This window comes from Episyrphus balteatus, chromosome 2 (assembly GCF_945859705.1).
Source record: "Episyrphus balteatus chromosome 2, idEpiBalt1.1, whole genome shotgun sequence".
NCBI classification, from domain to species: Eukaryota; Metazoa; Arthropoda; class Insecta; order Diptera; family Syrphidae; genus Episyrphus; species Episyrphus balteatus.
Genome location: NC_079135.1, coordinates 129427877 through 129453584, shown reverse-complemented (window position 1 = coordinate 129453584; position 25708 = coordinate 129427877). Strand labels below are relative to the sequence as shown.

Genomic DNA, 25708 nt, shown 5'->3' with positions numbered 1-25708 from the left:
TTCCTTTTATAATTTGAAATCATAATAAATGCGGCCAAAAAAATTTGAAAATAAATGCATTTTGTATTACGACCAAGTTTAAAAAACGACATGTTAAAATTTTTTTCAATAATTTTTTTTTTTCAAAAATCTGAGTTCAATTACCACTCTTTCAAAAGCCGTTCATTCAATTAACTTAATTTTAATTTTACATATCGCCGGTGAAACCAGAAAAGTGTGTAACTCCATTTTAGCAAATTTTATAGGAGAGCAAAAAAAACAAAATCAATTTGAAGGCATTTGTATGAGTTTTCATTTTCTAATTTGCTAATAAAATAAAAACTATGAACTTTAAGGGGATTCCCAATTTAAGGAACGCTAGATATCAGGTTTTTCTAACAGATGACATTCAAATCTTATTTTCAGAAGATTTGGAGTTACACACTTTTCTGGTTTCACCGACGATATATGACTAAGCTTCTAGCTTTTAAAAAATGTATATTTGAATATTGTAGGTGTTGCCGTTGTGTTCAAATATTTTTTTTTGTGTTTGAAGTCAATTAATAAGAAAATTGCATCTATCGCTTGAACTATGGAAGATTGTCCCTCACTCCCATATATTTTTTTTCCTTGAATTTAACAGACAATCTTTTCGCATCAATTAATTTATGAAATTTAAAAAAAAATTTTGAAAAAAAATTGTTTTTGTTCACAAAAATCTTCAATTAAATTTAAAAAATCAAAACGGCAACACCGGCAATTTTTAATCTATAGACTTTAAAGTATTTTTAATTACCGACGTTTGAAAAAAAAGATCATCAACATCTAAGCTGTTCGGCCGGGTTCCCTAATATTGCCAATTTTTGAGCTTTAGTTACTCCACTATAAGATACAAATTATTTCTGCACAATTTTTTGTTGCTCATGTTTTAAATTTTAAAGTTATTTTGTTTTTTTTTTTTTTTTAAATAAAAGCTTTTTCTTGTAAAGCTAAGAAGGATACATAGACTTTATACACATGTAAAAAATAGTGGTAAACATTCAAATGTATATTATTTTTTTCTTTTTTTTTTTTATATTATTATTATTCTACATCTACATTATCATTTTCTGTTATTATATTCTTGTGTGCTTGTTTTCGGTTTTCTTTTTGTTTTATATTTTTTTTTTGGTCCCAGAATAATTTTTTTTATTATTTATATTTTGTTTTTGTTTCCATTTCCTTTTGATGCTTCAGCTACTTTCTTTGATCCAAAAACGTCATATTCTCGTAGTCAAGTAAACGTAACGCTATGGTTTCAACAACAACGACGACGTAACGTGTGTGTCATTATTTTTTTTTATTAATATTATTATTATTATTCGGTCTCACCTCTTTCCACTTTTAAAATAAAGAGAAAAGAACCAAGACATTTAGATAGTCCTGTCGCATCCGTTAGAAATAGATGATAAAAACAGGTTAAAGATGGTGACTTCACTTGGTTACGTTATGCATTAATATAGTACTCTCGCTTCTTTTGACATTTCTCGTAAACAATGTAACATAAAGCAATCGTAATGAGAACGGCAATGGTTATGCCCATTCCGATGCTCACCCAGATTATCTCATCGTTAATATCCTTATAGGAACGTCCTGTGGAAAAGATAAGAAGAGATAAAGAAAAACAAAATGATTATTGCTGAGTATAAAAGTATGTAACATAACGTAACGTTATAATGATTAATTTAATTGAACTTGAACATATTGCCGCGAAACATGCAGACGCACATTGAATTCAACACGGAAGACGATCATTTTTGCGGGTAAAATGAATTTCCCGCCAAGGACATTATTCAAATGGCTTTGGGGGGGGGGGGGGGGGATAATTTATGGACTTGCGGGAGTGTGTCGAAAAGAGATGTTCATTGTGGGATGACAAATGCTGATGGAATATTTGAGGGGTTCATTTCTTTGATGTGAGAATAAAAGTCTTTTTTTTTGGAAGAAAACGAACTGAATGGGATAGAATGATAGATATTTATTGCAGAAAAGAAGAAGAAGAGTTTTGCTGGATGGAAAATAATAAAATGAAAGGGAAATAAATTGCAGAGATTAAGTTAGATAAGCTTCATTGTTTTATTTAACAGAAGAGAAGATGAAGAATAAGATGAAACAGATGAAAAACAAAAAAGGAAAATGGGTGAATGTTTATTTAGTATTTCGAAAAAAGGAATTGTTATGGATTTTTGGGGGATTTGTCTTTCGGTAGAGATGTTATTTTAATAGAAATGGGTTTTCGCTATTTAAATTGTGTGTTGTTTTAAATTGGGAAATGATTTTTTTTAAGCTTTTGTATGCTTTTTTGGTTTGGGATTTTATTGGAATGGGTTTTGGTAGGATTTTGTGTAAGCTTAATATTTGTTTCGATATTGTTTTCAACTTTCCTCTAAGAATCATAAGATAAAATATATATGGTTCATCCTGAACAGATATTTATCGATAAATATAAACCAGCTATGATACTTTTTTTTTTCTTTAAGAACTTTGTAGACAAAAAGGTCCCAAGACTGTGATGTCTATGTCTTTATCTGTGGGGATAGACAGAAAGACATAAAGTCTCACCCAATGGGAATAATAAATAATGAAATCTCATTTCGATGAATGCAGTGATTAATTTTAGAAGAATAAGACATCGTTATCCTTTTTAAAATAAAAGAATAAAGAGAGAATGGTGAAATTACTTTTGTGTTGAAGCAATTTAACACTTTAAATGCGAAGGTTTATCGGTTATAAGGGAAATAAATTTATTTTAAAAAGTTGGATCGATGATTTTTTTTTTGTTTTGAAATAATCGAAAGAAGAATGAGGTTTTTATTTCAACTCATTTAGGATTAAATGGTTTTTTTTTTAACAACAACCTTGAGGTTTTTAAACTTCGATTTGGTATAATCCTTGACCTTTTTGGGTGAAACATTTACAAGATGATAAATTATTATCTGGGTTTTTTTTTTATTTTTGAGCAAGAAAATAATGTGTGAAATGAAAAATAAAGACTTGAAGGGAATTACAGTGCGATTTGTGAACAATATTTTAGAACCAAGGAGACCTATCATTTTTAATTATTTTAAAAGCAGCAATAGGTATAAAAGTATCTTAAGATGTGAAATTGTCGATTTCTTTTAATCTGAAGGTTAAGAAGAATTTCGCTTCATTTAATAAAAAAGTGATTGAAAGTTTTTTTCATGCAATCTTTGAAATAAACATGGTTAACATAATGCAAAAAAAGATTGTAGAAAGAAAAAAAAATTGTTTTTATCGCGATGTTTTTAATACTGAAAATAAATTCACTTAGTTCTTACACTCAGGGGGAGAAATAGTTGAAAGCAATGGTCCTTTATAAAATGCTTTTAACAATTGAAAAAAAATATTATTTCAAAGTAGTTTTGGTGAATGGATGTTTTTATGGTTCACAACGTACAATTTCAGGCAACAATTTTATCTTGCGGAGGTAAATTATTGATCTTTATTAACTGTCATTTAAGATTGGGAAAAAAAAAAATTCTTTTTAATCTTCCATGTGGAGTTGGGTCACTGTGGTGTATGCGTGACATTTTTTCTACTCTATTGCTGACCAATCTCCAACCATTTTTTACAACCAATTTCCGATTTTTAAACGATGATCATAACGGGTTGTTCAAAGTTTAATCTTCGTTATGCTTATGAATCACGGACCAAGAATTAAATGAGTTTATGAAGCTGAAGTTTGGTATTTGTTCTTGATCGCTATCTTTTGATTAATTCTTGTTAGAGAAATAAACACTGAAATGACATTGGATTTGCATATAAAATATATATATTTTTTTAAACAGCATAGAAAGGAATAATGTTCATATAGAAAGGAAGAAAATCAACAAAAAAACTGGAGTTTGGGTGCTTAAACCGCAAACGTCGTTACTTGAGTGGAATAACTCAAAAAATATCATTTAGAATGTATGTACAAATTTTAATAAATCCATTCGGTTATCTTGAGCGCATACTTGCTTTAAAAATAAAAAAGCTGATAAAATGTAAGCACTTTATATGTGAAAACTCATAAAAGGATAAATTTCATTTCATTTAAAAAGAAATGTAAAATAAAATAAAACTTGTTTTTATAAAAACCGTTCTCGTAAATGACTTGATCGATTTCAGTAATTTTATACGCGAAACCAATTTTAGATTTTTTTTTAATATTAAATTGTTTTAAATCATTTTTTTTTTTTTTTGAAAAACTGTCGATGATTTTATTTTAAATGTTTTTCTTATGTGTCAAATTTTGTCTAGCCTCATGTCCAATATAAATGTTTTATATAAACATTTCGCTAGAAATGTTAAACTCGCATAGAGTTTAACATTGAATGGCACAACATTCCCAAAAATCCTATGAGTGCAAAAAATGGTATTTAACCCATTTCCGGCGGCTACCAGTTCCAGCCGACTTAGAAACTTGAAATGTTACACACTATCTGCTTTTGGTCTAATTAGAAGAAATGTGTACAAAAAACTGCTGGAAAAGCTTCTGGTTTTTCGGGTTTCGCAACGGTTGTCGAAAATGGGCCTTATAAAAATTATTAAAAAAAAATGTTCTTACATAAAATAAGGATAAGTTTTATTTGAATATTTTTATGAAGGAATGAACTAAATATAAATACTTTGGGTAATGAAAAATTGTTGAAAATAAAATGACTAAATGCGTTAAAAAATCCTACCTTACATTTGTCAAGAGCTCGAATTTTGAAAGTTCTAAAAAAGCACGAAAAAATTTTTTCACAAAAAAATCCAAAAACAGTTCGATTAGATAATTCAACCATCTTACAAAATCACTTTGTAGTCCATTTCAATTTAAATTCAGTTGTATGCCAGAACTCTTCAAAATTTTGTAAACATCCAAAATTTAAACAAGATCCAATTAATTTTTGTGTGCATAGTTAGATTTCATCATTTCGGACAAAACATTATAAAAATGGATAGGGTCCATAATAATAATAATATTTCTGGATCACCTCAGAAAATTAAATAATAAATAAAAATATTTTCGAAAAAAAAAACACTTTTTTGAAAAACTAAATATCTCTTTCTCATAACAATAAAGCAATTTTTATTTTGAGGCCCAAATTTTACGGTTTAATGACTTATATGAAAAAGCTAATTTTTCTCAAATTTTGATCAAAAATATTTGTGAGTGATGTTGAAACTAAAATTTCGTTTGAAATAAAAAAAAGTGTGTGTGTACACATGTACACACAACTGAAGTTATACTTCTCATTCAGTATATGTAAATGAATTTCATTTGATATTTTTAATTTCTATTATGAAGTAATTAATCCACACTTAGTTTTTTTACATTTTTATCAAGTGAACAATAAATTAATTCCTTCATCCTCCTTACGTCCATGTAGTTTTCAATTTATTCTGTGAAATTTACTCATGTTGTGCGGTTCAGAACGTACGGTATATGGTTAACGAAAGTAAATGAATTGCGCATAAAATGTGCGATATGGTAATTTTATGAGAATTGTGTATGCTTCAGCACTAGTAGTAGCAATATGGAACTTGCAGGGTTGCTACAAAGCTCAAAAGTTAGCTGAGCTCAGCTCACAGCTCAGCTCAAATTTTGAGCTAGCTCACTTTTGAGCTATGTACCATAGCTCAGCTCATTTGAGCTGAGCTGAAAGTGAGCTAAGCTGATGGTTGAGCTGAGCTGTTGGGTGAGCTGAGTTGTCGGTGAGCTGAGCTGTTGGGTGAGCTAAGGTAAAGTGAGCTGAGCTGAGCTGTGATGGGTGAGGGGATACATTGATTTTTATTTGGAAAGTATAATGAAATATGAAGATATTTTAAACTTTTATAAAACACCATAGCTTAAGATGTTTGGTTCTAGTTATTAATGGAATTATTTTAACACATGGATATTTTTATAAATAAAACAGATAATTTTTCGTGATCTTTTTTCTTGGTTAATTTAATAGTAAATATATTTCTATTTTTCTACTAAAATATTTCTTTTTTTATCATAAAAAAAAAATTCCGGTACAATCCGGTTTTTCGACTTTTTTCAAAATTCCGAGAAAATCGCGTTTGAAAGTTGGGGTAAATTTTTTTTTCGAAAAATCCCCGAATCTTTGAACGCTCCTGGAAGCTAAACCGCTTGAGAGCAATTTTTGGGAGTGATGCCAAATGATAGCTTGTGTCATGGGCCTACGCTTTGCACATTATCAGATTTTTAAAAAATCGCCTTCCATGTTAAACCGCCACATCATGCCTATTTTTTCAGAATCGTGCCTACTTTTTTTTTACTTTTAAGTTCTCCCGGTTTAAGAACGCGTGGACCTACAGGGATGAGAGTTGTACCCAAATGTAGGTTAGAGTCCCCGCTACCTTTTGGCATCAAAAAAATTGTTTTCATTTTCTTCAAAATTCCGCGATGTAGGCGTTCGAACGCTTTGATCTAGAGACAGGGGAGTGGTGCCATATGAAAGCTTATATTCTCAGCTACCCGATAGTGGTATAATCCGGTTTTTCGATTTTTTTCAAAATTCCGAGAAAATCGCCTTTGAAAGTTGGGGTAAAATTTTTTTTCGAAAAATCCCCGAATCTTTGAACGCTGCTAGAAGCTAAACCTCTTGAGAGCAATTTTTGGGAGTGATGCCAAATGATAGCTTGTGTCATGGGCCTACGCTTTGCACATTACCAGATTTTTAAAAAATCGCCTTCCATGTTAAACCGCCACATCATGCCTATTTTTTCAGAATCGTGCCTACTTTTTTTTTACTTTTAAGTTCTCCCGGTTTAAGAACGCGTGGACCTACAGGGATGAGAGTTGTACCCAAATGTAGGTTAGAGTCCCCGCTACCTTTTGGCATCAAAAAAATTGTTTTCATTTTCTTCAAAATTCCGCGATGTAGGCGTTCGAACGCTTTGATCTAGAGACAGGGGAGTGGTGCCATATGAAAGCTTATATTCTCAGCTACCCGATAGTGGTATAATCCGGTTTTTCGATTTTTTTCAAAATTCCGAGAAAATCGCCTTTGAAAGTTGGGGTAAAATTTTTTTTCGAAAAATCCCCGAATCTTTGAACGCTCCTAGAAGCTAAACCGCTTGAGAGCAATTTTTGGGAGTGATGCCAAATGATAGCTTGTGTCATGGGCCTACGCTTTGCACATTATCAGATTTTTAAAAAATCGCCTTCCATGTTAAACCGCCACATCATGCCTATTTTTTCAGAATCGTGCCTACTTTTTTTTTACTTTTAAGTTCTCCCGGTTTAAGAACGCGTGGACCTACAGGGATGAGAGTTGTACCCAAATGTAGGTTAGAGTCCCCGCTACCTTTTGGCATCAAAAAAATTGTTTTCATTTTCTTCAAAATTCCGCGATGTAGGCGTTCGAACGCTTTGATCTAGAGACAGGGGAGTGGTGCCATATGAAAGCTTATATTCTCAGCTACCCGATAGTGGTATAATCCGGTTTTTTGATTTTTTTCAAAATTCCGAGAAAATCGCCTTTGAAAGTTGGGGTAAAATTTTTTTTCGAAAAATCCCCGAATCTTTGAACGCTCCTAGAAGCTAAACCGCTTGAGAGCAATTTTTGGGAGTGATGCCAAATGATAGCTTGTGTCATGGGCCTACGCTTTGCACATTATCAGATTTTTAAAAAATCGCCTTCCATGTTAAACCGCCACATCATGCCTATTTTTTCAGAATCGTGCCTACTTTTTTTTTTTACTTTTAAGTTCTCCCGGTTTAAGAACGCGTGGACCTACAGGGATGAGAGTTGTACCCAAATGTAGGTTAGAGTCCCCGCTACCTTTTGGCATCAAAAAATTTTTTTTTTCATTTTCTTCAAAATTCCGAGATATAGGCGTTGGAAGTTGGGGGCGCTCACTTTCAGCTCAGCTCACTTTCAGATCAGCTCAAATGTGCTGAGCTATGGTACCTAGCTCAAAAGTGAGCTAGCTCAAATTTGAGCTGAGCTGTGAGCTGAGCTGAAATGTGAGCTTTTTGCAACCCTGGCAACTTGCCACATGGAAATTACCACAAGCAACTTGCCACATACAACTTGCCACATGCAACTTGCCACATGAAACATGTAACTTGCAACGTGTTGTGTGTTTTATGTTTGCCGTACTGCGGCGTACTGCATTTTTAAATACTAAAGTACTGCCTACTCTAAAGGTGAAACGACAGCCCTGCTACGCAGGGTGATCGCGTCATAATCCCTTTGACATTCTTGTCAAAAAGTAAATTTTCATACTCACCCTCCCATAAGAAGTATAACTTCAAAAACAATATTTTTTGAACCGTTATAAACGTAAGTTTTCGTACAACATTTTTTTAATTGCTCACATTATCGCAAATGACTAATTTGATATAAACAAAACTTTTTGTGCAAAAACCAAAAAAAACAACACATTTGTATATATATTTTTTTTTAAATAATTCAAAAAATTATTATTTTTGAAAAGGGTCAATATATTTCTTTGAAACGAATGTGAAATGAACTTATTTCTGTAGTCTGAAAAATAATTCGTATATCTTCTAAATTAATGAGCTCTCTAAATATATTTACTTGCCTATTTTCAAAATCATCTTCGGTTTCTATTTATTTCGTATCTTCCAGTTTAGTTTGTTTTATATGAACGCTTATACTCGTTCTAAAAATCACAATCTATAGTGGAGTAACTAAAGCTCAAAAATTGGCAATATTAGGGAACCCGGCCAAACAGCTTAGATTTTGATGATCTTTTTTTTCAAACGTCGGTAATTAAAAATACTTTAAAGTCTATAGTTTAAAAATTGCCGGTGTTGCCGTTTTGATTTTTTAAATTTAATTGAAGATTTTTGTGAACAAAAACAATTTTTTTTCAAAAATTTTTCTTAAATTTCATAAATTAATTGATGCCAAAAGATTGTCTGTTAAATTCAAGGAAAAAAAATATATGGGAGTAAGGGACAATCTTCCATAGTTCAAGCGATAGATGCAATTTTCTTATTAATTGACTTCAAACACAAAAAAAAATAATTGAACACAACGGCAACACCTACAATATTCAAATATAAATTTCTTAAAAGCTAGAAGCTTAGTCATATATGTAAAATTAAAATTAAGTTAATTGAATGAACGGCTTTTGAAAGAATGGTAATTGAACTGAGATTTTTGAAAAAAAAAATAATTGAAAAAATTTTAACATGTCGTTTTTTAAACTTGGCCGCATTTATTATGATTTCAAATTATAACGTATGTATTACGGTTTATGAAAAAAATTATTTCATTTTCGAAGAACTTTTTTTAATAAAAGTTTGTAAAAAAATGTAACTTATTTTTTTTTTAAAGTTCAACATCTAAACATAAAATTATTTTTTATTCATTTAATAACCCTTACTGTTGAAAGTTAAATAGCAAAAATTTAAAGTTCCTATTTACCACAGTCTTTAAGAAAATTAATTATTTCAATGCAAAAATTCAGTTTTAATAAAAAAAAAAAACCATTGAAATTGAAGTAATTTTTCATTTTTTTTCAAAAGTGTGATATATTTTACCTTTTTTGCTTCGAAATTCAACTGATAATATTTATGGCCAAAAATTTTTTTTAAATAAATTCATATTTTATTAGAAAAAGTTTGGAAAAAAGTAATTTTAAATTTTTCTAATAACATTTTTTTTTTAATTCTGAGTTTGAGGACCATTTTTTCAAAAAGTCTTGATTAAATTTAGTGGATTTAAATTTAAGAGATAAGAATGAGCTTCTGGCTTTTTAAAAATGTATTTTAAAATATTGTAGGTGTTGCCGTTGTTTTCAAAATATTTTTTTTATGTTTGAGGTCAGAATGTTAGAAAATTGCATTTATCGCTTAACCGATGGAAGATTGTCCCTTACTGCGTTATATATATTTTCCTTAAATTACCTAGAGAATCTTTTGCTATCATTTGTTTTATGAAATTTAAGCAAAAAAAATGGTTTTGTTAAAAAAAAATTAATTTTAATTTAAAAAAACAATACGGCAACACCGGCAATTTTTAATCTATAGACCTTAAAGTATTTTTAATTACCTACATTTGAAAAAAAAAATCGTCAAAATCAGAGCTGTTCGGCCGGGTTCCCTAATAATTTGCTTTAGTTACTCTACTACTACGCAACTTTTTGTTTCAGAAACAATTTGGTTTTGGATTGTGTAGGGTAAATATGTATAAATTTTTCAAACTTTCTGTATTATTAACCTTTTCACATTGTTCAACAAACTTTAAGAAAAACCTTCCAAACAAATTACATTCCAATATTAACTTACCAGTTATGGCCAGGATCATAAAAAAAACCTCCTTAGTATTAAAGGAAACCCAATTTTGGGGTATTGAAAAAGGTTATGATTTAAACCATTTTAACTTTCCCAAATTTACTACCTTTTTCTCAAAATATGTCCCAATAAAGGTAGGTACCATAATAATAAAGATATCTATCAAAAATGACTATGAAACCACCTAAGAAATTTCACCAATAAAAATAAGAAATCATCATTTTGTTATGACATTTTCCACACCCATCATCCTCAATATTTTTACGAGGCCATTAAAAAAGGTTGACATTGACAATATCAGCTTATGTGATGAAATTAAACTTATTTTTTTATGGTTTCTATATCCTAAACGAAGTCGCCCACATGAACCCAAGTCGATTGTGTTGGTAGTTGTCATGTCAATAAAATTCACTAAAACCCTAAAACCTAATTTAATAACAAAACGAACATGGCTAATCCGTGAAAAAAACAAGGACTTATCTTGATTTTATTCAATAAGTGTATGTATACACAATATCCCTATGGGGGCTATAATGGGGATGTGATGTTCCAATACAGGATTAAGCAATCTTCAATTATTGTCAATTTAGTTTGCATCACTCAACAACAACTGTGTGTTTCTCTGCATGTGTTTTTGGTCAATTTGTGAAAACAATATCTGATTTCAAATAATAACAAAGAGCTCGTTACGTTATAATCTCCAACAGGATAATATTAAATTTTTGATTGTTATTCAAGCAAAGAGGAGGGCTAATTTAAATATTTTATTTTTTAGCTTTAACAGACTTTAATCTATCTGTGAGAGATATAGTAATCCCTAAAACGAGGGATGAAGGTGAATGCTCTGAAATTGAATCCTCCAGATATAATATTAAGTCCAGGAAGATGGGAGATGAAAAAATATATTGACATCTCTTCAAAATAATACAAAAAAATATACTTCCATTGAGTCATGTTTTGTCATCGTTGTCGTTATATTTTGAAGGGTGCTTCAATTTTGCCATTCAATATTATGAGTGTTGGAAAAGAAGCCACTCAACCATGAAATCATTTGACATTCTTTAAAGTTGGGTAGGTACCCAAAAGTCTTGTCATTGTGGGGATCAAGGAAGTGACTTTTGAATTTATAGAGAATTTTCCCCGAAGGAAAAGTCAATAGTCTGTTGGAGACAGGTCTCTTTAACTTTACAGTAATTAGTTAAACGGTTGGAAGGAAAGTGTGTTGTTCAGTGATGGGTAGGGATGAAGCTTGATGGAAATATATTAATGAGTTGGTCAGATGGATTCATTTGTTGTTGTTGTTGTTTCTTCCTTATTTTTCGAAGCCATTTTGCCAATAAAATTAATTATAAATGAAAGAGAAAAGGATTCATGGAAATGTAATCAAATTTTTACGACTCTGATTTAATGAATCTTAAGGCTTTAATTTAGTGATGGTTTATGGCTGTGCCATTAATATCCAAATATAAGACTCAATAATGTAATGCCTTGGAAATTAATAAGTCTTGCTCATTAATTTTAAACATTCAAATCTTTTATAAGATGTTGTTTATTTAGAGGGTTTGGTCATTAAGGATCATTTGATTGTTCTGTCCTCAAGGGAAAAAACTGCTGGTAATAAGCATTGACTTAGTGTGGAAATTTTAAAGAAGACTTTCAAATATTTTAGGAAATATTTTTAAATGTTAACAATATTTAAAACAAAAACAATAGAATAAAGGATGGTTAATTCTAAACGTATTTTAGAACTTGTTCAAATAAAATGGAAAATAGGGTTGCATTCACAAGTTATTGACATTTTAAGTGCCAACAAAAGTTGTAAAATAACAGAAAGCATATCTTATGACTGAGTCTTTGTAGACTTAAATAAAGGAAGCAATATTATCCACAAAAGGACTTTGATGTAAAAGAAGGATAACAAACTAAAAGGTACTGCTCCGAAAGTGATTCGGAAACAATCAATGGATTATTTCTATGTTGTATTAATCTTTAAAACTTCGCAAGGACCAGCATTCATTCGGTTATCAAAAGAAATATTTTCTTTATTAAATAAAATGCACGACTGGGTCCCACGAAACTTGCTGTTAGGTTTAAAGTTGCTAGAGTTTTTGGTACTTTTTATATCGAAATTTAGTAAATTTAATTATTGTAGATAGTATGCAATTTCATTTGTATTATTAAGATGCATTTTTAGAAAAAAAATTCAAAATTGTTAGAACCGCTTTTTTAAAAACAAATTTTCTATAAATATTTTTTTAGAAAAAAAATTGGTATCCCATTTTATAGAAATCACTAATCAATATCTATAACCAAAATTTCAAAAAAATTCAGTGTCCCATTCTCAAAAATATAATTTTTCAAAAAAAAAAAAAATGTTTTTAATATTTTTAAAAATCCAAAAATAATTTTTTTTTTTAAATACAAAAATCGTTTTTTTCAAAATTTTATTTTTAATTTATATGTATGTAAATATAGCTCAGGGAAATTAGTCAAAATATGGGCATGAAATCGCATTTTTCGTGGGACAAAATTTTTTTCATGAAATGTGTTCGGGTGGTTGTCCTTATCATAAAAGTCAATTTGTTGGGATAATTGGAGGTTGGGAACAGCCGCCATCTTGGAAAAGAGATTGGTATCGTTTTTATTGAATAGCTCCATTGTTATTCATTTTAACAAAAAATGACAAAGGTAAGACTTATTAACAATAAAATTATCTAAGAAATGATATACAAAACAATTCCGTGAGTTGATTAAATAAAATTTTATAGTTGGTCAAAGTGCGGGTTTGTATCGCAAGGTTGGGACAAAATGACATTTTTTCATATATCTGACGAACTTTTGATTTGTTTGGATAATTCTTCATGAATGAATTGTAGTACTTATAATTACCTATAAAATGAGCCCACAATCGTTATTGTCACCATCGTATTGTAGAAGTAATCTAACTCCGAATCTCTCCATGTACTAGTCAAAAGTAAGAAAAAAGCTGTTTTTTTGCTAGTAGGCCGAGAAAATTTTAGGAGTAGAGGTATAACCAAAATATAAGTACGCAGTTTTGCAGCCATACGCGTGTTAATGTCGATTTCAAAGGTCTGACAACTATAATTTTGTGCTTTATACGGTTTTTGGGGTGTTAAATAACGTAAGTTTTCCAGTTAATGTTATAATGATATAAGCTTTTTTAACTAACCATATCAAGCTTTTTAATTCAAATAAACAAACAAAAATCTAAACAAAAAAAGCTTCTAAAACATAATCGTATAAACGGCTTATATATAGTTCTATTGGTCACATCCTCAAGATTGGGGTGTTCAGATTTAGGAAAAATAATAGAGCATCAGCTTGTATATTTATAATTTCAAATAGTATAAATTTAGCCCATTCACATTAACTGGAAAACTTACGTTATTTAACTCCCCAAAAACCGTATAAAGCACAAAATTAGAGTTGTCAGACCTTTGAAATCGACATTAACACGCGTATGGCTGCAAAACTGCGTACTTATATTTTGGTTATACCTCTACTCTTAAAATTTTCTCGGCCTACTAGCAAAAAAACAGCTTTTTTCTTACTTCTGACTAGTACATGGAGAGATTCGGAGTTAGATTACTTCTACAATACGATGGTGACAATAACGATTGTGGGCTCATTTTATAGGTAATTATAAGTACTACAATTCATTCATGAAGAATTATCCAAACAAATCAAAAGTTCGTCAGATATATGAAAAAATGTCATTTTGTCCCAACCTTGCGATACAAACCCGCACTTTGACCAACTATAAAATTTTATTTAATCAACTCACGGAATTGTTTTGTATATCATTTCTTAGATAATTTTATTGTTAATAAGTCTTACCTTTGTCATTTTTTGTTAAAATGAATAACAATGGAGCTATTCAATAAAAACGATACCAATCTCTTTTCCAAGATGGCGGCTGTTCCCAACCTCCAATTATCCCAACAAATTGACTTTTATGATAAGGACAACCACCCGAACACATTCCATGAAAAAAATTTTGTCCCGCGAAAAATGCGATTTAAATTACTAATTTCCCTGGGCTAATAGTATAAGGGCGATTTTATTCACTCAAAGTTGAAAACAACTCGAGGATTTTTATTTTCAACTTGAGAACTAGATTTCATTCACTTAAAGTTGACAGTTTTAGCTTTTAGTTTTCAAATTTTGTTTATCAACTTCTGATTTTCTCAACTCCCGAAAATATCAGAAGTTTGTTAATAGTGGAGTAACTAAAGCTCAAAAATTGGCAATATTAGGGAACCCGGCCGAACAGCTTAGATTTTAATGATCTTTTTTTTCAAACGTCGTTAATTAAAAATACTTTATAGTCTATAGATTAAAAATTGCCGGTGTTGCCGTTTTGATTTTATAAATTTAATTGAAGATTTTTGTGAACATAAAAATTTTTTTTTCAAAATTTTTCTTAAATTTCATAAATTAATTGATGCCAAAAGATTGTCTAGGAAATTCAAGGAAAAAAAATATATGGGAGTGAGATACCATCTTCCATCGTTCAAGCGATAGATGCAATTTTCTTATTAATTGACTTCAAACACAAAAAAAAATAGTTGAACACAACGGCAACACATACAATATTTAAATATACATTTTTAAAAAGCTAGAAGCCTAGTCAATTTTTTTTAAATTAAAATTAAGTTAATTGAATCAAGGGCTTTTGAAAGAATGGTAACTGAACTCAGATTTTTGAAAAAAAAAAAAAAATTATTGAAAATATTTTAACATGTCGTTTTTTAAACTTTTTCGTAATATAAAATGCATTTATTTTCAAATATTTTTGGCCGTATTTATTATGATTTTAAATTATAAAAGGAAATGTCAATATGTATTACGGTTTATGAAAAAAATTAAAAAGTATTTCATTTTCGAAGAACTTTTTTTAATAAAAGTTTTGAAAAAAAATGTAACTTATTTTTTTTGTAAATTTCAACATCTAAACATAAAATTATTTTTTATTCATTTAATAACCCTTACTGTTGAAAGTTAAATAGCAAAAATTTAAAGTTCCTACATATTTACCACAGTCTTTGAGAAAATTAATTATTTCAATGCAAAAATTCAGTTTTAATAAAAAAAAACCATTGAAATTGAAGTAATTTTTCATTTTTTTTTTTTAAGTGTGATATATTTTACCTTTTTTGCTTTGAAATTCAACTGATAATATTTATGGCCAAAAATTTTTTTTAAATAAATTCATATTTTATTAGAAAAAGTTTGGAAAAAAGTCATTTTAAATTTTTTTAATTCTGAGTTTGAGGACCATTTTTTCAAAAAGTCTTGATTAAATTTAGTGGATTTAAATTTAAGAGATAAGAATGAGCTTCTGGCTTTTTAAAAATGTACTTTAAAATATTGTAGGTGTTGCCGTTGTTTTCAAAATATTTTTTTTGTGTTTGAGGTCAGAATGTTAGAAAATTGCATTTATCGCTTAAACGATGGAAGATTGTCCCTTACTGCCTTTTATATATTTTCCTTAAATTACCTAGAGAATCTTTTGCTATCATTTGTTTTATGAAATTTAAGCAAAAAAAATGGTTTTGTTAAAAAAAAAAAATTAATTTTAATTTTTAAAAACAATACGGCAACACCGGCAATTTTTAATCTATAGACTTTAAAGTATTTTTAATTACCTATGTTTGAAAAAAAAATCGTCAAAATCAGAGCTGTTCGGCCGGGTTCCCTAATAACACTGGTCAACAAGGTTTTTGTTACAGACATCAAGACATACTTTTCTATAGGTTTTTTGGGTGCTGAGCTCGAATCTGGAGTCAGAACAATTCTATCACATCACGTTTTTGAGATAATCCCGTTAGAAAATCGAAAATGCCGCTTTTTACCAGTTTTCGAGATTATTTCTTAGCTTTTGGTTAGTTGTTTTAAATAAATTTGTAACGGTTTCTAGTAGAACTAAATCTTGTCTTTCTAAATCCGTTTAAATCTTTTAAAAATTTCTTTTCTTCGTTGAGAAATCTGAAGTTGAAATCAACGTGTTTGGTATATCTTATGTTTATTTACTTTTAATAGCGAATCTCAAAAAGTTCTTTGCCAATCGCTTTCAAATTTTGACACAACGTTCTATTTTGAATCTTGCAAGTTTTTATATCTGCGAAAGTGGTGAATCGCGGTGAGATACATCAAAGCGTGACTGTGTCAGATAAGTTATACTAAATAATTACTAGTGAGAAAAATATAATTTTTTTCTTGTTAAAAACAAGACAAGAACTTAATGGAATGTAAACGAAACGTTGTGTCAAAATTTGAAAGCGATTGGCAAAGAACTTTTCGAGATTCGCTGTTAAAAGTAAATAAACATAAGATATACCAAACACGTTGATTTCAACTTCAGATTTCTCAAAGAAGAAAAGAGATTTTTAAAAGATTTAAACGGATTTAGAAAGACAAGATTTAGTTCTACTAGAAACCGTTACAAATTTATGTAAAACAACTAACCAAAAGCTAAGAAATAATCTCGAAAACTGGTAAAAAGCGGAATTTTCGATTTTCTAACGGGACTATCTCAAAAACGTGATGTGATAGAATTTTTTTGACTTCGGATTCGAGCTTAGCACACCAAAATCCTATAGAAAAGTATACCTTGGTTTCTGTAACAAAAAAAAAGTTTAATTTTGTTGACCAGTGTAATTTGCTTTAGTTACTCTACTATAAGTAAACTTGAGATTTTGCTTTGAAATGTCATTTTTTATTTTCATTTTTGTTTCAAAAGTTGGTTTTAATTTAAAAAAAAAAAAATCATGTGTGCAATGTACACGTGGTAGAAGTGAAACCTTAAAAAATCATTTTTCTTGAAAAAAATAGACCATTAAAAAGCTTACAAAGTTTTCTAAAGAATTAAGCCATACTAAAATTTTTACAATGCATAAAAAGTTTAAAAATAATTTATTGAAAACAATCATTTTCATCAAAAAAAGCGAAAAAACACGTAATTTTATCTTCTCAAGCTATTAAATGCATTTTTCCCTAACAACCTATACAAATTTGTACACCATCTGAAAGCTTATTGTCTTAGCTCAAAATAAATATATCGATAAGGTGTATGAGACATCTACAAAAAGAGCTAACAATTTTTTAACTCGATGAAATTTCATCCAAAAACCAAAAAAAAAACATATATTTTTATGTTCTCATGCTATTAAATCAATTTTTTTGTTTGACAACCTATACAAAATTTTATACCATGTGAAAGCTTATTGTTTCACCTTGTATAATGATGCATAAATCTTGTTTCAAAGATGTCTACAAGAGAAGTTAGAATTTTTTAAAGTCAACCATGTCGAATTTCCAGACTGAGATTACGGTAGTTCCTACACTGGCAGCTGGTCATCGCCAACAGATCTCCACAGGTGTTTTGAGGTATTTTTAAATTTTTTCAATTTAAGATTGTGTAACTTGTAAAGCACCTACCGTTATGTGTGATATATCAAATAAAAGGTTATCAGCATGCGTATTAAAGTTAAATCAAATTTGTATGTGCACTAGATCAAAAGATATAACGTGTGTTGGAAAAGAACATCTTTTTACCGTTATCTCCGAATTATGAATATGAAATTAATTGAAATTTTGTACATTTATAATTTATTTAATTACCTATCTACAGTACAAATTTCATTCATCTATCTATTAAAACAAAAAAGTTATGACAAGTTGAAGTCGTGTCGCGTTTTCGTTTCATCTTGTTTCAAATCACTACGATACAAAAAAGTTTTCACTTCAAAAAGAAGAAGCTTTGTACTGAAGAATAATGGTTGTTTTTTTGGAAAATTATTTATGTATGTAGATACCCATATCTTGGAATAGTGAAGATGATAACTGATGAACCTTTGTGTCAAAACAATATTTTGTGACTCCAAAATTGAGATCATATTTGTTGATATTGTATATTTTGTTAAATAATAAAATTAAAAATAAATAGGAGAAAATCCGATTTTAAAGACAGTTACCGTTAATATTGATTTTCGAATGAATTTTTTTTTTTTTTGAGGAAATCAAAATTTTCCAAAATCGGTACCTACCTGTACCGTTATTTTTGGTCTAAAAAATAATTCCAAAAACCTCTCTGAAGAGTCGCAAAAAAACGTTATATACCGAGTTTGATGTTAATCGGTCCATCCGTTTAGACAGACAGACAGACGGACTAACGGGACCCACTTTTTTTGCATTCTCTATCATGGTAATGCCATGTCTGATTGTTATCTCAACTCTTAATTCTGTACCTATGTATATGTATACCTATGTATATCACAAGTAAAAATATGTGTACGAAAAAATGTTACACATACGCCATAGTGACCATTTGAATATAAAGTTTCAAAATTGACCTTTATCTTTTAGGAAAAAAAAAAAAATAAATTCAACTAACTGACATGCGACATTCAGAAAAAAAATTTAAGGGAATCATCAAAAAGTTGCTTCATATTGTTCAAACAGCATAAAATTTGACTCAGTGAAGTGTGTTATGGAAACTTGTACCAACATAACACAAATCGATTAGGTACCCTCCGGACAATAATAAATTAGAATTAATTCAGAGAAAGACCAACCAAACAAAAAGTGTCAAAACATTTGTGCTTCCATTATTATAACAATATCAACAAACTTACTAGCCTCCGGCCATACTCACTCTGACTGATGATAATGTCATCAAAACGAGAAATTGCCAAAAATCATTTTGAAATTCGTCTTCATTCACCCAAAAGGAAGTTCAATTCAACTAAATTTGATGCTGCAAGGTACAAAAAAACAATCAATACCTGAGCAAAGTAGAAGGATATAACAAAAATAACAAAACTTGCCAGAAGGACCCCCAGAAACATTAGGCAAGAGAGAGGTAAAGAGAAATTTAAGAATGCTATTTCAATAAACCTAAAAATCAACCCAAACGCCTCAAAGCCGAGACATGAATGAATGAATATTCTCAAAAATGTTTAAAGATTTACTTACTTGGTTTTGTTTTTGTGGGGATTATAAAAGTGATTTCGAAGGATTTGTTATAAAATCCATGAAAGAGAAACAAGAATTTAAAAGGCAACATAAGATTTTAGGGCAATTAGGAGTACATAGAAGGTATACCTACATAAGCTTAACAAAACACAACAGTTGAATAATGGGATTAGAGAGAATCATGGAAGAGTTGCCTAAAGCATTATACTCTTGTGTGCTTGTTTCCATTGCTGAGAATAATAATTCACAAAAAAATAAAGATAATGCCTGGTTTTACAAGTACTTTTTTCAAAAATATGTAACATTTTTTTGATTGCATGTAACCCAAGCATTTTTTTTTTAGTTGCATTTTGGGCAGTACTTTTATTCCACTTTGCTAAAACCAGGCATTAGACTATGAAAAAAAAAAAGAAATAATTTCTGAAATTTGTTTCATGGCTCACCCAGCCACGAAATGAGAAGCAATAAATAAATTAAAGGTAGGTATTTTGGAGGAGTTACTCTAAAGGACCAAAACAAAAAATCATTCAGCTGGGTAGAGTCCTTGTTTCGCTTGACTAAATTTTTAAGAGCGTAATTTTGCAAGGATCTACCCACGCGGAAAACATTATTTTTTGTTACCTCGTAGTTTGCCTTTAAGTTGAGATTCATATTTTTTTTTTTTTGTTATATTTAAAGCTTCAAGGGTTCCATAAACACGACTCACATAAACCACCAGGTTGTTATGTTGTTTTTTTTTATTTTTTTTATTTTTTTCCTCATTTTGTTGACACTTTTTGCTGTAGAACAAAATTAAATGAATTCGATTACATGATGATGCCGCCTGGTGCCGCCACCATACCACTCAAAAAAGCATTAAAAAAATATAATCTAGAATCACTAAAATAAAATTTTCTATTAAGCGGTTTCCGGTTTAAGAGTAACGGAAATTGTTTTGAGAAGTAGAGTGGAACAGGAAGGATAACAGAAAAAAAATACTCTCTCTCTGTTAGATAAACATCATTATGAAAACAGGTTTAGGGATATATTTATTTAAGATTCTAAGTTTTATTTATTTTTTACAGTTGGCTTCCCTAGGCGCCATTAGGTCCTAGACATGGATGAGCTAAAGAAAAAAGGATATATACACACAGGATAAAAGCTATAGGATCTACTTTTCCCTGTTATCTGAGGAAAAAAAAATCAATTTGCGTGTTTAAAATACGGATAACCAAAGCACAACAACAACAAGAAAAAAAAACTCATAAAAGATCAAACAAAATAAATTATTTATCTAAGAGCAAAACGATGAGGCGAAACCAAAACCAAAAAGCTGTGATATGTAGTTTGAATAATCAGCCAATAAATTTTAGAAAGTTTGTTTTTTTTTTTTGATTTATTTTGGTTTTTCTTTCGAAATGCGACAGACAAAAATTTTTGGGGGAAAAAACCTTTTATCAGGGTTTTTATTAAAGAACCACCACTTCATTTTGAAATCAGAAAAAATAAAAAAAAAAAAACTTTGTGGGGTTTGTAGATATCAAATAACGTATATATCATTGATGGTTTTATTTATTGGTTATACGGTGTGTGTCAAAGGCAATAGTCGATGTCAATCTCTTCCACATAGTTGAGTTTTTATAGGGTACAAAAGTGGTGTGGAAAAGCGGGGTGGTAATAAATTCAAAAACTTAATTGAAAGGTTTTAGATAAATAATGCATGTTTATGTCACTCCGAAAGAGGGTTATAGTGATTGGAAAAGAAACTTGTAGTGCTTTGCATAAGTTAACCCTATCATGAAAAATTGAATTTAGAGGGTAAAAGGAATATATAGGGGTCGGGTATAATTTTTTTTTATTTTATGGTATTCTAAAAAAGCCGTAAATTTGAGCAAAAAAATTACAAAACAAATATCGTGTTGGATTTTCAGGTACAGAAAAAAGAAGATTTTTTCAGTGTTGCACAGGTTTTTTTTTTAAGTTACGTTATAATGATCTTTTTTGCTGGTGTTATAGACTAAAAGTTGCCTTCTTTTCCGACCAACTGAGTAAAACAGCTTAGAGCCGTAATTTTAGGGGAATTCGTCAAAGTCTTTCAAAAAGAAAATCGGGTGATTTAAATCAGTTAGCAGTGTTTGGAGTGGTTTCAAGGTTCTAAAAAAAATAATATGTCATAGGAAATTTAATTTTCAGGATTTTTTAAAATTTGATATTTGAGTAGGGTAAACAAAGGTGAATTTAGAAAAAGGGCAAAAACCTATATTTTAAGCAAAACGGGATAGAAATAAAATTGGAATCGATAGATATTATAAATATATGAAAGCCACACATACAAGGTACAAATACAAAATGTAAAAAATCTACAACTCGAGATACAGTCTTTTTAAAGTCATGACACTCAAATTCAATATTTGAGAAATAACTCACCAAAAATCAGAATGAAAAATTTTTTAAATAATTTTTATTTGATAAGTTAGACAAAATAAAATATCTTGACATGTATCTGTCAAATTTTTTAATTTAACTTACCGTTTTGCGGAAGGATTTTTTGAAAAACTACTTATTTTCGTATTTCAACATATTAAAGGAGAAAATCCCGTCATAGGACGACCTATCCACGTCGTTATACCAGTTGAAAGCTTTATTTATTATTTTCCTAATGGTGGTGTCTAAAGAAAAAGTTTGCACATGGGTTACCTGGCGACATCCTGTCAAGGCATAGCGTTGCTACGCTTTAAAGTTCATTTTTGTTTGAGTTTTTTTCGACAACGCCACCCTGCTTATATCGTAAGTGTAAGAGGTGTAAATTTGACATTTTAGAAACTGAGGTTAATTTAGAAAAAGGTCAAAAAGCCATTGTAGTGGTAGAAAAAAGAAAGTCACACATACAAACCAAAAATGTAAAAAAAATCTGTTACTCGAGATATGGACATTTAGGTAAAAGTCAAAACCATGAAATTCGATGTTTTAGAAATAATTCACCAAAAATCAGCACGAAAAGTATTTGAAATAATATTTATGGTATTAGAGAGCAAAAAGAAAATACAGTACGTTCTCGATTAAGGCAAATCTCGATTCACGCAACTCCTCGATTTTCGCAACACCTTAATTTTTATCATTGTAATCGCAACTCTTCTGCAAAAATTGACTCGATAAGTGCAACTTTCAATACAAAAATTCGATTAACTCAACAAAATTCAACCATTTTTGATAAAATGTTGACTCTTCAAAAACTGCGAGATATGTCGATTTTAAAAATCTTACAAACTAAAAAATCCAAAAAAAAATATCCCATTTTTTCAAAATAAAATAATAAAATTTGTGTAAAGAACTAAACATACTTAATTACGTACTCTCTTAGGTCCAATTTATTCACACTCCATTAAATTTAAAGTCGCCATTAAAAAAGGGAAATTTTAAAATTTGTATGCGATTTGACAGTTTTATAATTTTTAATGGAGCCTTTAAAAATAATGGAGAGTGAATAAATTGGGCCTTAATGAATTAACTTTAATTTGTTTCGTTTCATATCAACTATATCTTAGTGAACAAAAATTTGTTGCATTAAATATATGTTAGTGTTGGTTTTCTGATATTTTCGCTTTTCATCTCAGATTGAGCATAAACAATATTTACTCGGTTATTGTAACAACCTCGGTCATTGCAACCACCCTTGTTTTAATTAGTTGCGTTAGTCGAGAATGTACTGTATCTTGACACTTATCTGCCAAATTTTTTATTTGACTTATGGCGTTTTCGATTGGCAGTCCGGAAGCGTCCGGAATCATTCTGAAAAAATTTTATTCACACAAAACTGTCAGTTTTGTACGAATAAAACGCTTTCAGAATGATTCCGGACGCTTCCGGACTGCCAATCGAAAACGCCATTAGTTTTTGCTCTTTTTAGAAGAATTATAGATTTTTACAATTCAATCTTAGACTATATGGAATAGCCTTCACTTTTCCAAAATTATATTGAAATACAAAATCTTGCAAGAGCCAAAAAAAAAATGTATGATGATTTATGCCCATTAATTTATAACCTTTTTTGAGCTTCAAGACCAATTGAACCTGTCATAAAACAATTTTTGCAAAAATTTGATTTTCTCAAATAAAACGCCTTCTATATGATTTTGCTTAAAAAAACTAAGTCTAAGATTTTGAACAAGGTCTCTTTGTAAACATTTTTTTTTTTTTTTTCAGAAATTATTATAAATGATACCCCATTGCAATGCTTTGTTTTTCTTTAATATCTGAATTTATTTTTATAGAAACCCATTTGTATAGATAAAATATAAATCAAAAATAAAATTTTGAAAAAAAATTAGTTTTCACATTAGAATGAGTTCAAAATACATAGATAATGACAGTGGAAATCAATTGATAAACCTACTTAGCGAATAAATTTCTTTGAGTTTTTTGTTATTTTAAAATATTGGTGTTTTAAAACTAAAAATTTAAAATATAATAAGCGTGTTTTTTCTACAACTCAGTAGCTACTCATTTTTTTATTTTATTCGAAAAACAATAAAAACAAATACTTACTTGTGTAATTTTTATTATTGTTTTGCGAATAAATTCAAAAATGAGTAGCTACTGAGTAATAGAAAAAACACGCCTAATATTAAATAATAGGCGTGTTTTTTGTATTACTCAGTAGCTTCTCATTTTTGATTTTATTCGCAAAACAATAATACAAATTACACAAGTAAGTATTTGTTTTTATTGTTTTTCGAATAAAATAAAAAAATGAATAGCTACTGAGTTGTAGAAAAAACACGCCTAATATCTCATTTAATTAAGGCTTTGTGGCATTTTTTTCTTAATGTTACATTTTAAGGTTATGGTCCAGTAAAATTATATTCAAACTCATAATAGTGGTACCTAATTAAAGCCGTTTTTGATGGCTAACCAACTGAATGGACCATAACTATAAACATCAAATAAAAAATGTTGTTCCGCCAAAAATATGAAAAAATGCCCAAATCTTTTATGAGTTTTCTCTTTAACTGGCAACACCAAAATTTTATTTACATTTAATACTTTTATGTATTACATTCCTAAGTTTAATAAAAGATTTATTGAAATTAAATATTTTTGTATTAAAAAAGGACAATTTCTTAGTTTTGAAGTTTTGAGTTCATTATAATCATAATCTCTTTTGTTTTTTTTTTTTTTTTTGAAACAAAACATTACCGAAAGTAAAAAATTCTTTGTAAATATAATAATGGTGATATAATTGTCTCTATTATCTATGATGGGATTAATTGTTTTATTATTTTTTTTCCCAAACTACATATGTTAAGTAAAATCTTATTGCCAACTAAGTTTTGTCAGTACTTCGAAAAATTGGCTTTAAACTAGTACCTACAAATTAAGATTTTTGTATTTTATTTTTTTCATCAATTTAATGAAAATAATGTATAATGTTTTTTGAACGGTGTAGTAATTTAGAAAAGAAGAAAAATTTCAATTTTTTTTCGAAAAAAAATCTTGTATGCTATTTATAAGAAAATAAAAATCGACACATAAAAAAAGTGTTTAAAAAGTTGTTGGGTCGGTTTTTCAAAAAAAAGAGGTTGTCTGTAAAGCCGGTTTACGGACGATGATTTTACGTGATAACGTCGTCAGAAAACAGGTTGTGTGCTTTTGTTTACAATCAATGAGTCATAAAGCGAACCCCACATGCGGAGCCGTAGTGTGAAGCAGCAGAGTGGGAAAGTTGTGACCCCATCCGAGATCATGACTATCGTCGATAATGGAGAAGAAGAAGAGTCAATTAAAGCGTTTACTTATTTTAAACAATCATAATTTACAAGAAAAAGCTAAAAAAATATACCTTTTTTATTTTCTCATTATATTAATTTTTTATTTTAAAAGCTTACAAAAAAAATTATGCAATTTAAAAGCCAAGTATTTCTTCTTAAGAATAAAATCATTTTTAAATTTTTACAATGCGCAAAAAGTATAAAAATAATTTATTGAAAACAATAATTTTCAGTAAAAAAATTTTTATATTCTCATGTCATTAATTCGATTTTGTTCCCTAACAACCTACAAAAAGAGCTAGAATTTTTGAACTCGATCAAATTTCATTAAAAAAAGCCAAAAAAAACATTTATTTTTATGTTCTCAGGATATGGAATCAATTTTTTTGTTTGACAACCTATAAAAAATATATATACATGTGAAATCTTATTATTTCACCCTTCATATGACGTATCAATCTCCTACAAGAGAAGTTAGAATTTTTTAAAGTCAACCATGTCGAATTTCCAGACTGAGATTACGGTACTTCCCACACTGGTGGCTGTTCGGGGGGCAACAGATCTCCACTGGTGTTTTGAGGTTTTTCGCAAGTTTCTTGATTTAACATTGTGTAGCTTGTAGTTAGTCTACCGTTATGTGTGATATACCAAATGAAAGGTAATTGTATCAGGATGCTCC

The 25708-nt window shown here is 29.3% G+C and overlaps 1 protein-coding gene across 2 annotated transcripts in view; it reads right to left on the bottom strand.

The window, feature by feature from the left end:
• Positions 1-982: 982 nt before the first annotated feature.
• Positions 983-25708, bottom strand: part of LOC129909249 (uncharacterized) — a 47877-nt gene continuing 23151 nt past the window's right edge. The window contains exons 2-3 of one of the 2 annotated variants that reach the window (XR_008771429.1): positions 1351-1611; positions 983-1268 (exon numbers count right to left, since the gene is read on the bottom strand). Coding sequence is in view for 1 of the 2 variants with exons in the window: in XM_055986305.1 (XP_055842280.1) it covers positions 1466-1611 (146 nt within the window). In the remaining variant the exon portion in view is untranslated. Of the gene's footprint in view, positions 1269-1325; positions 1612-25708 lie in introns of those variants that run through there. The other variant, XM_055986305.1, reaches the window with a different exon arrangement.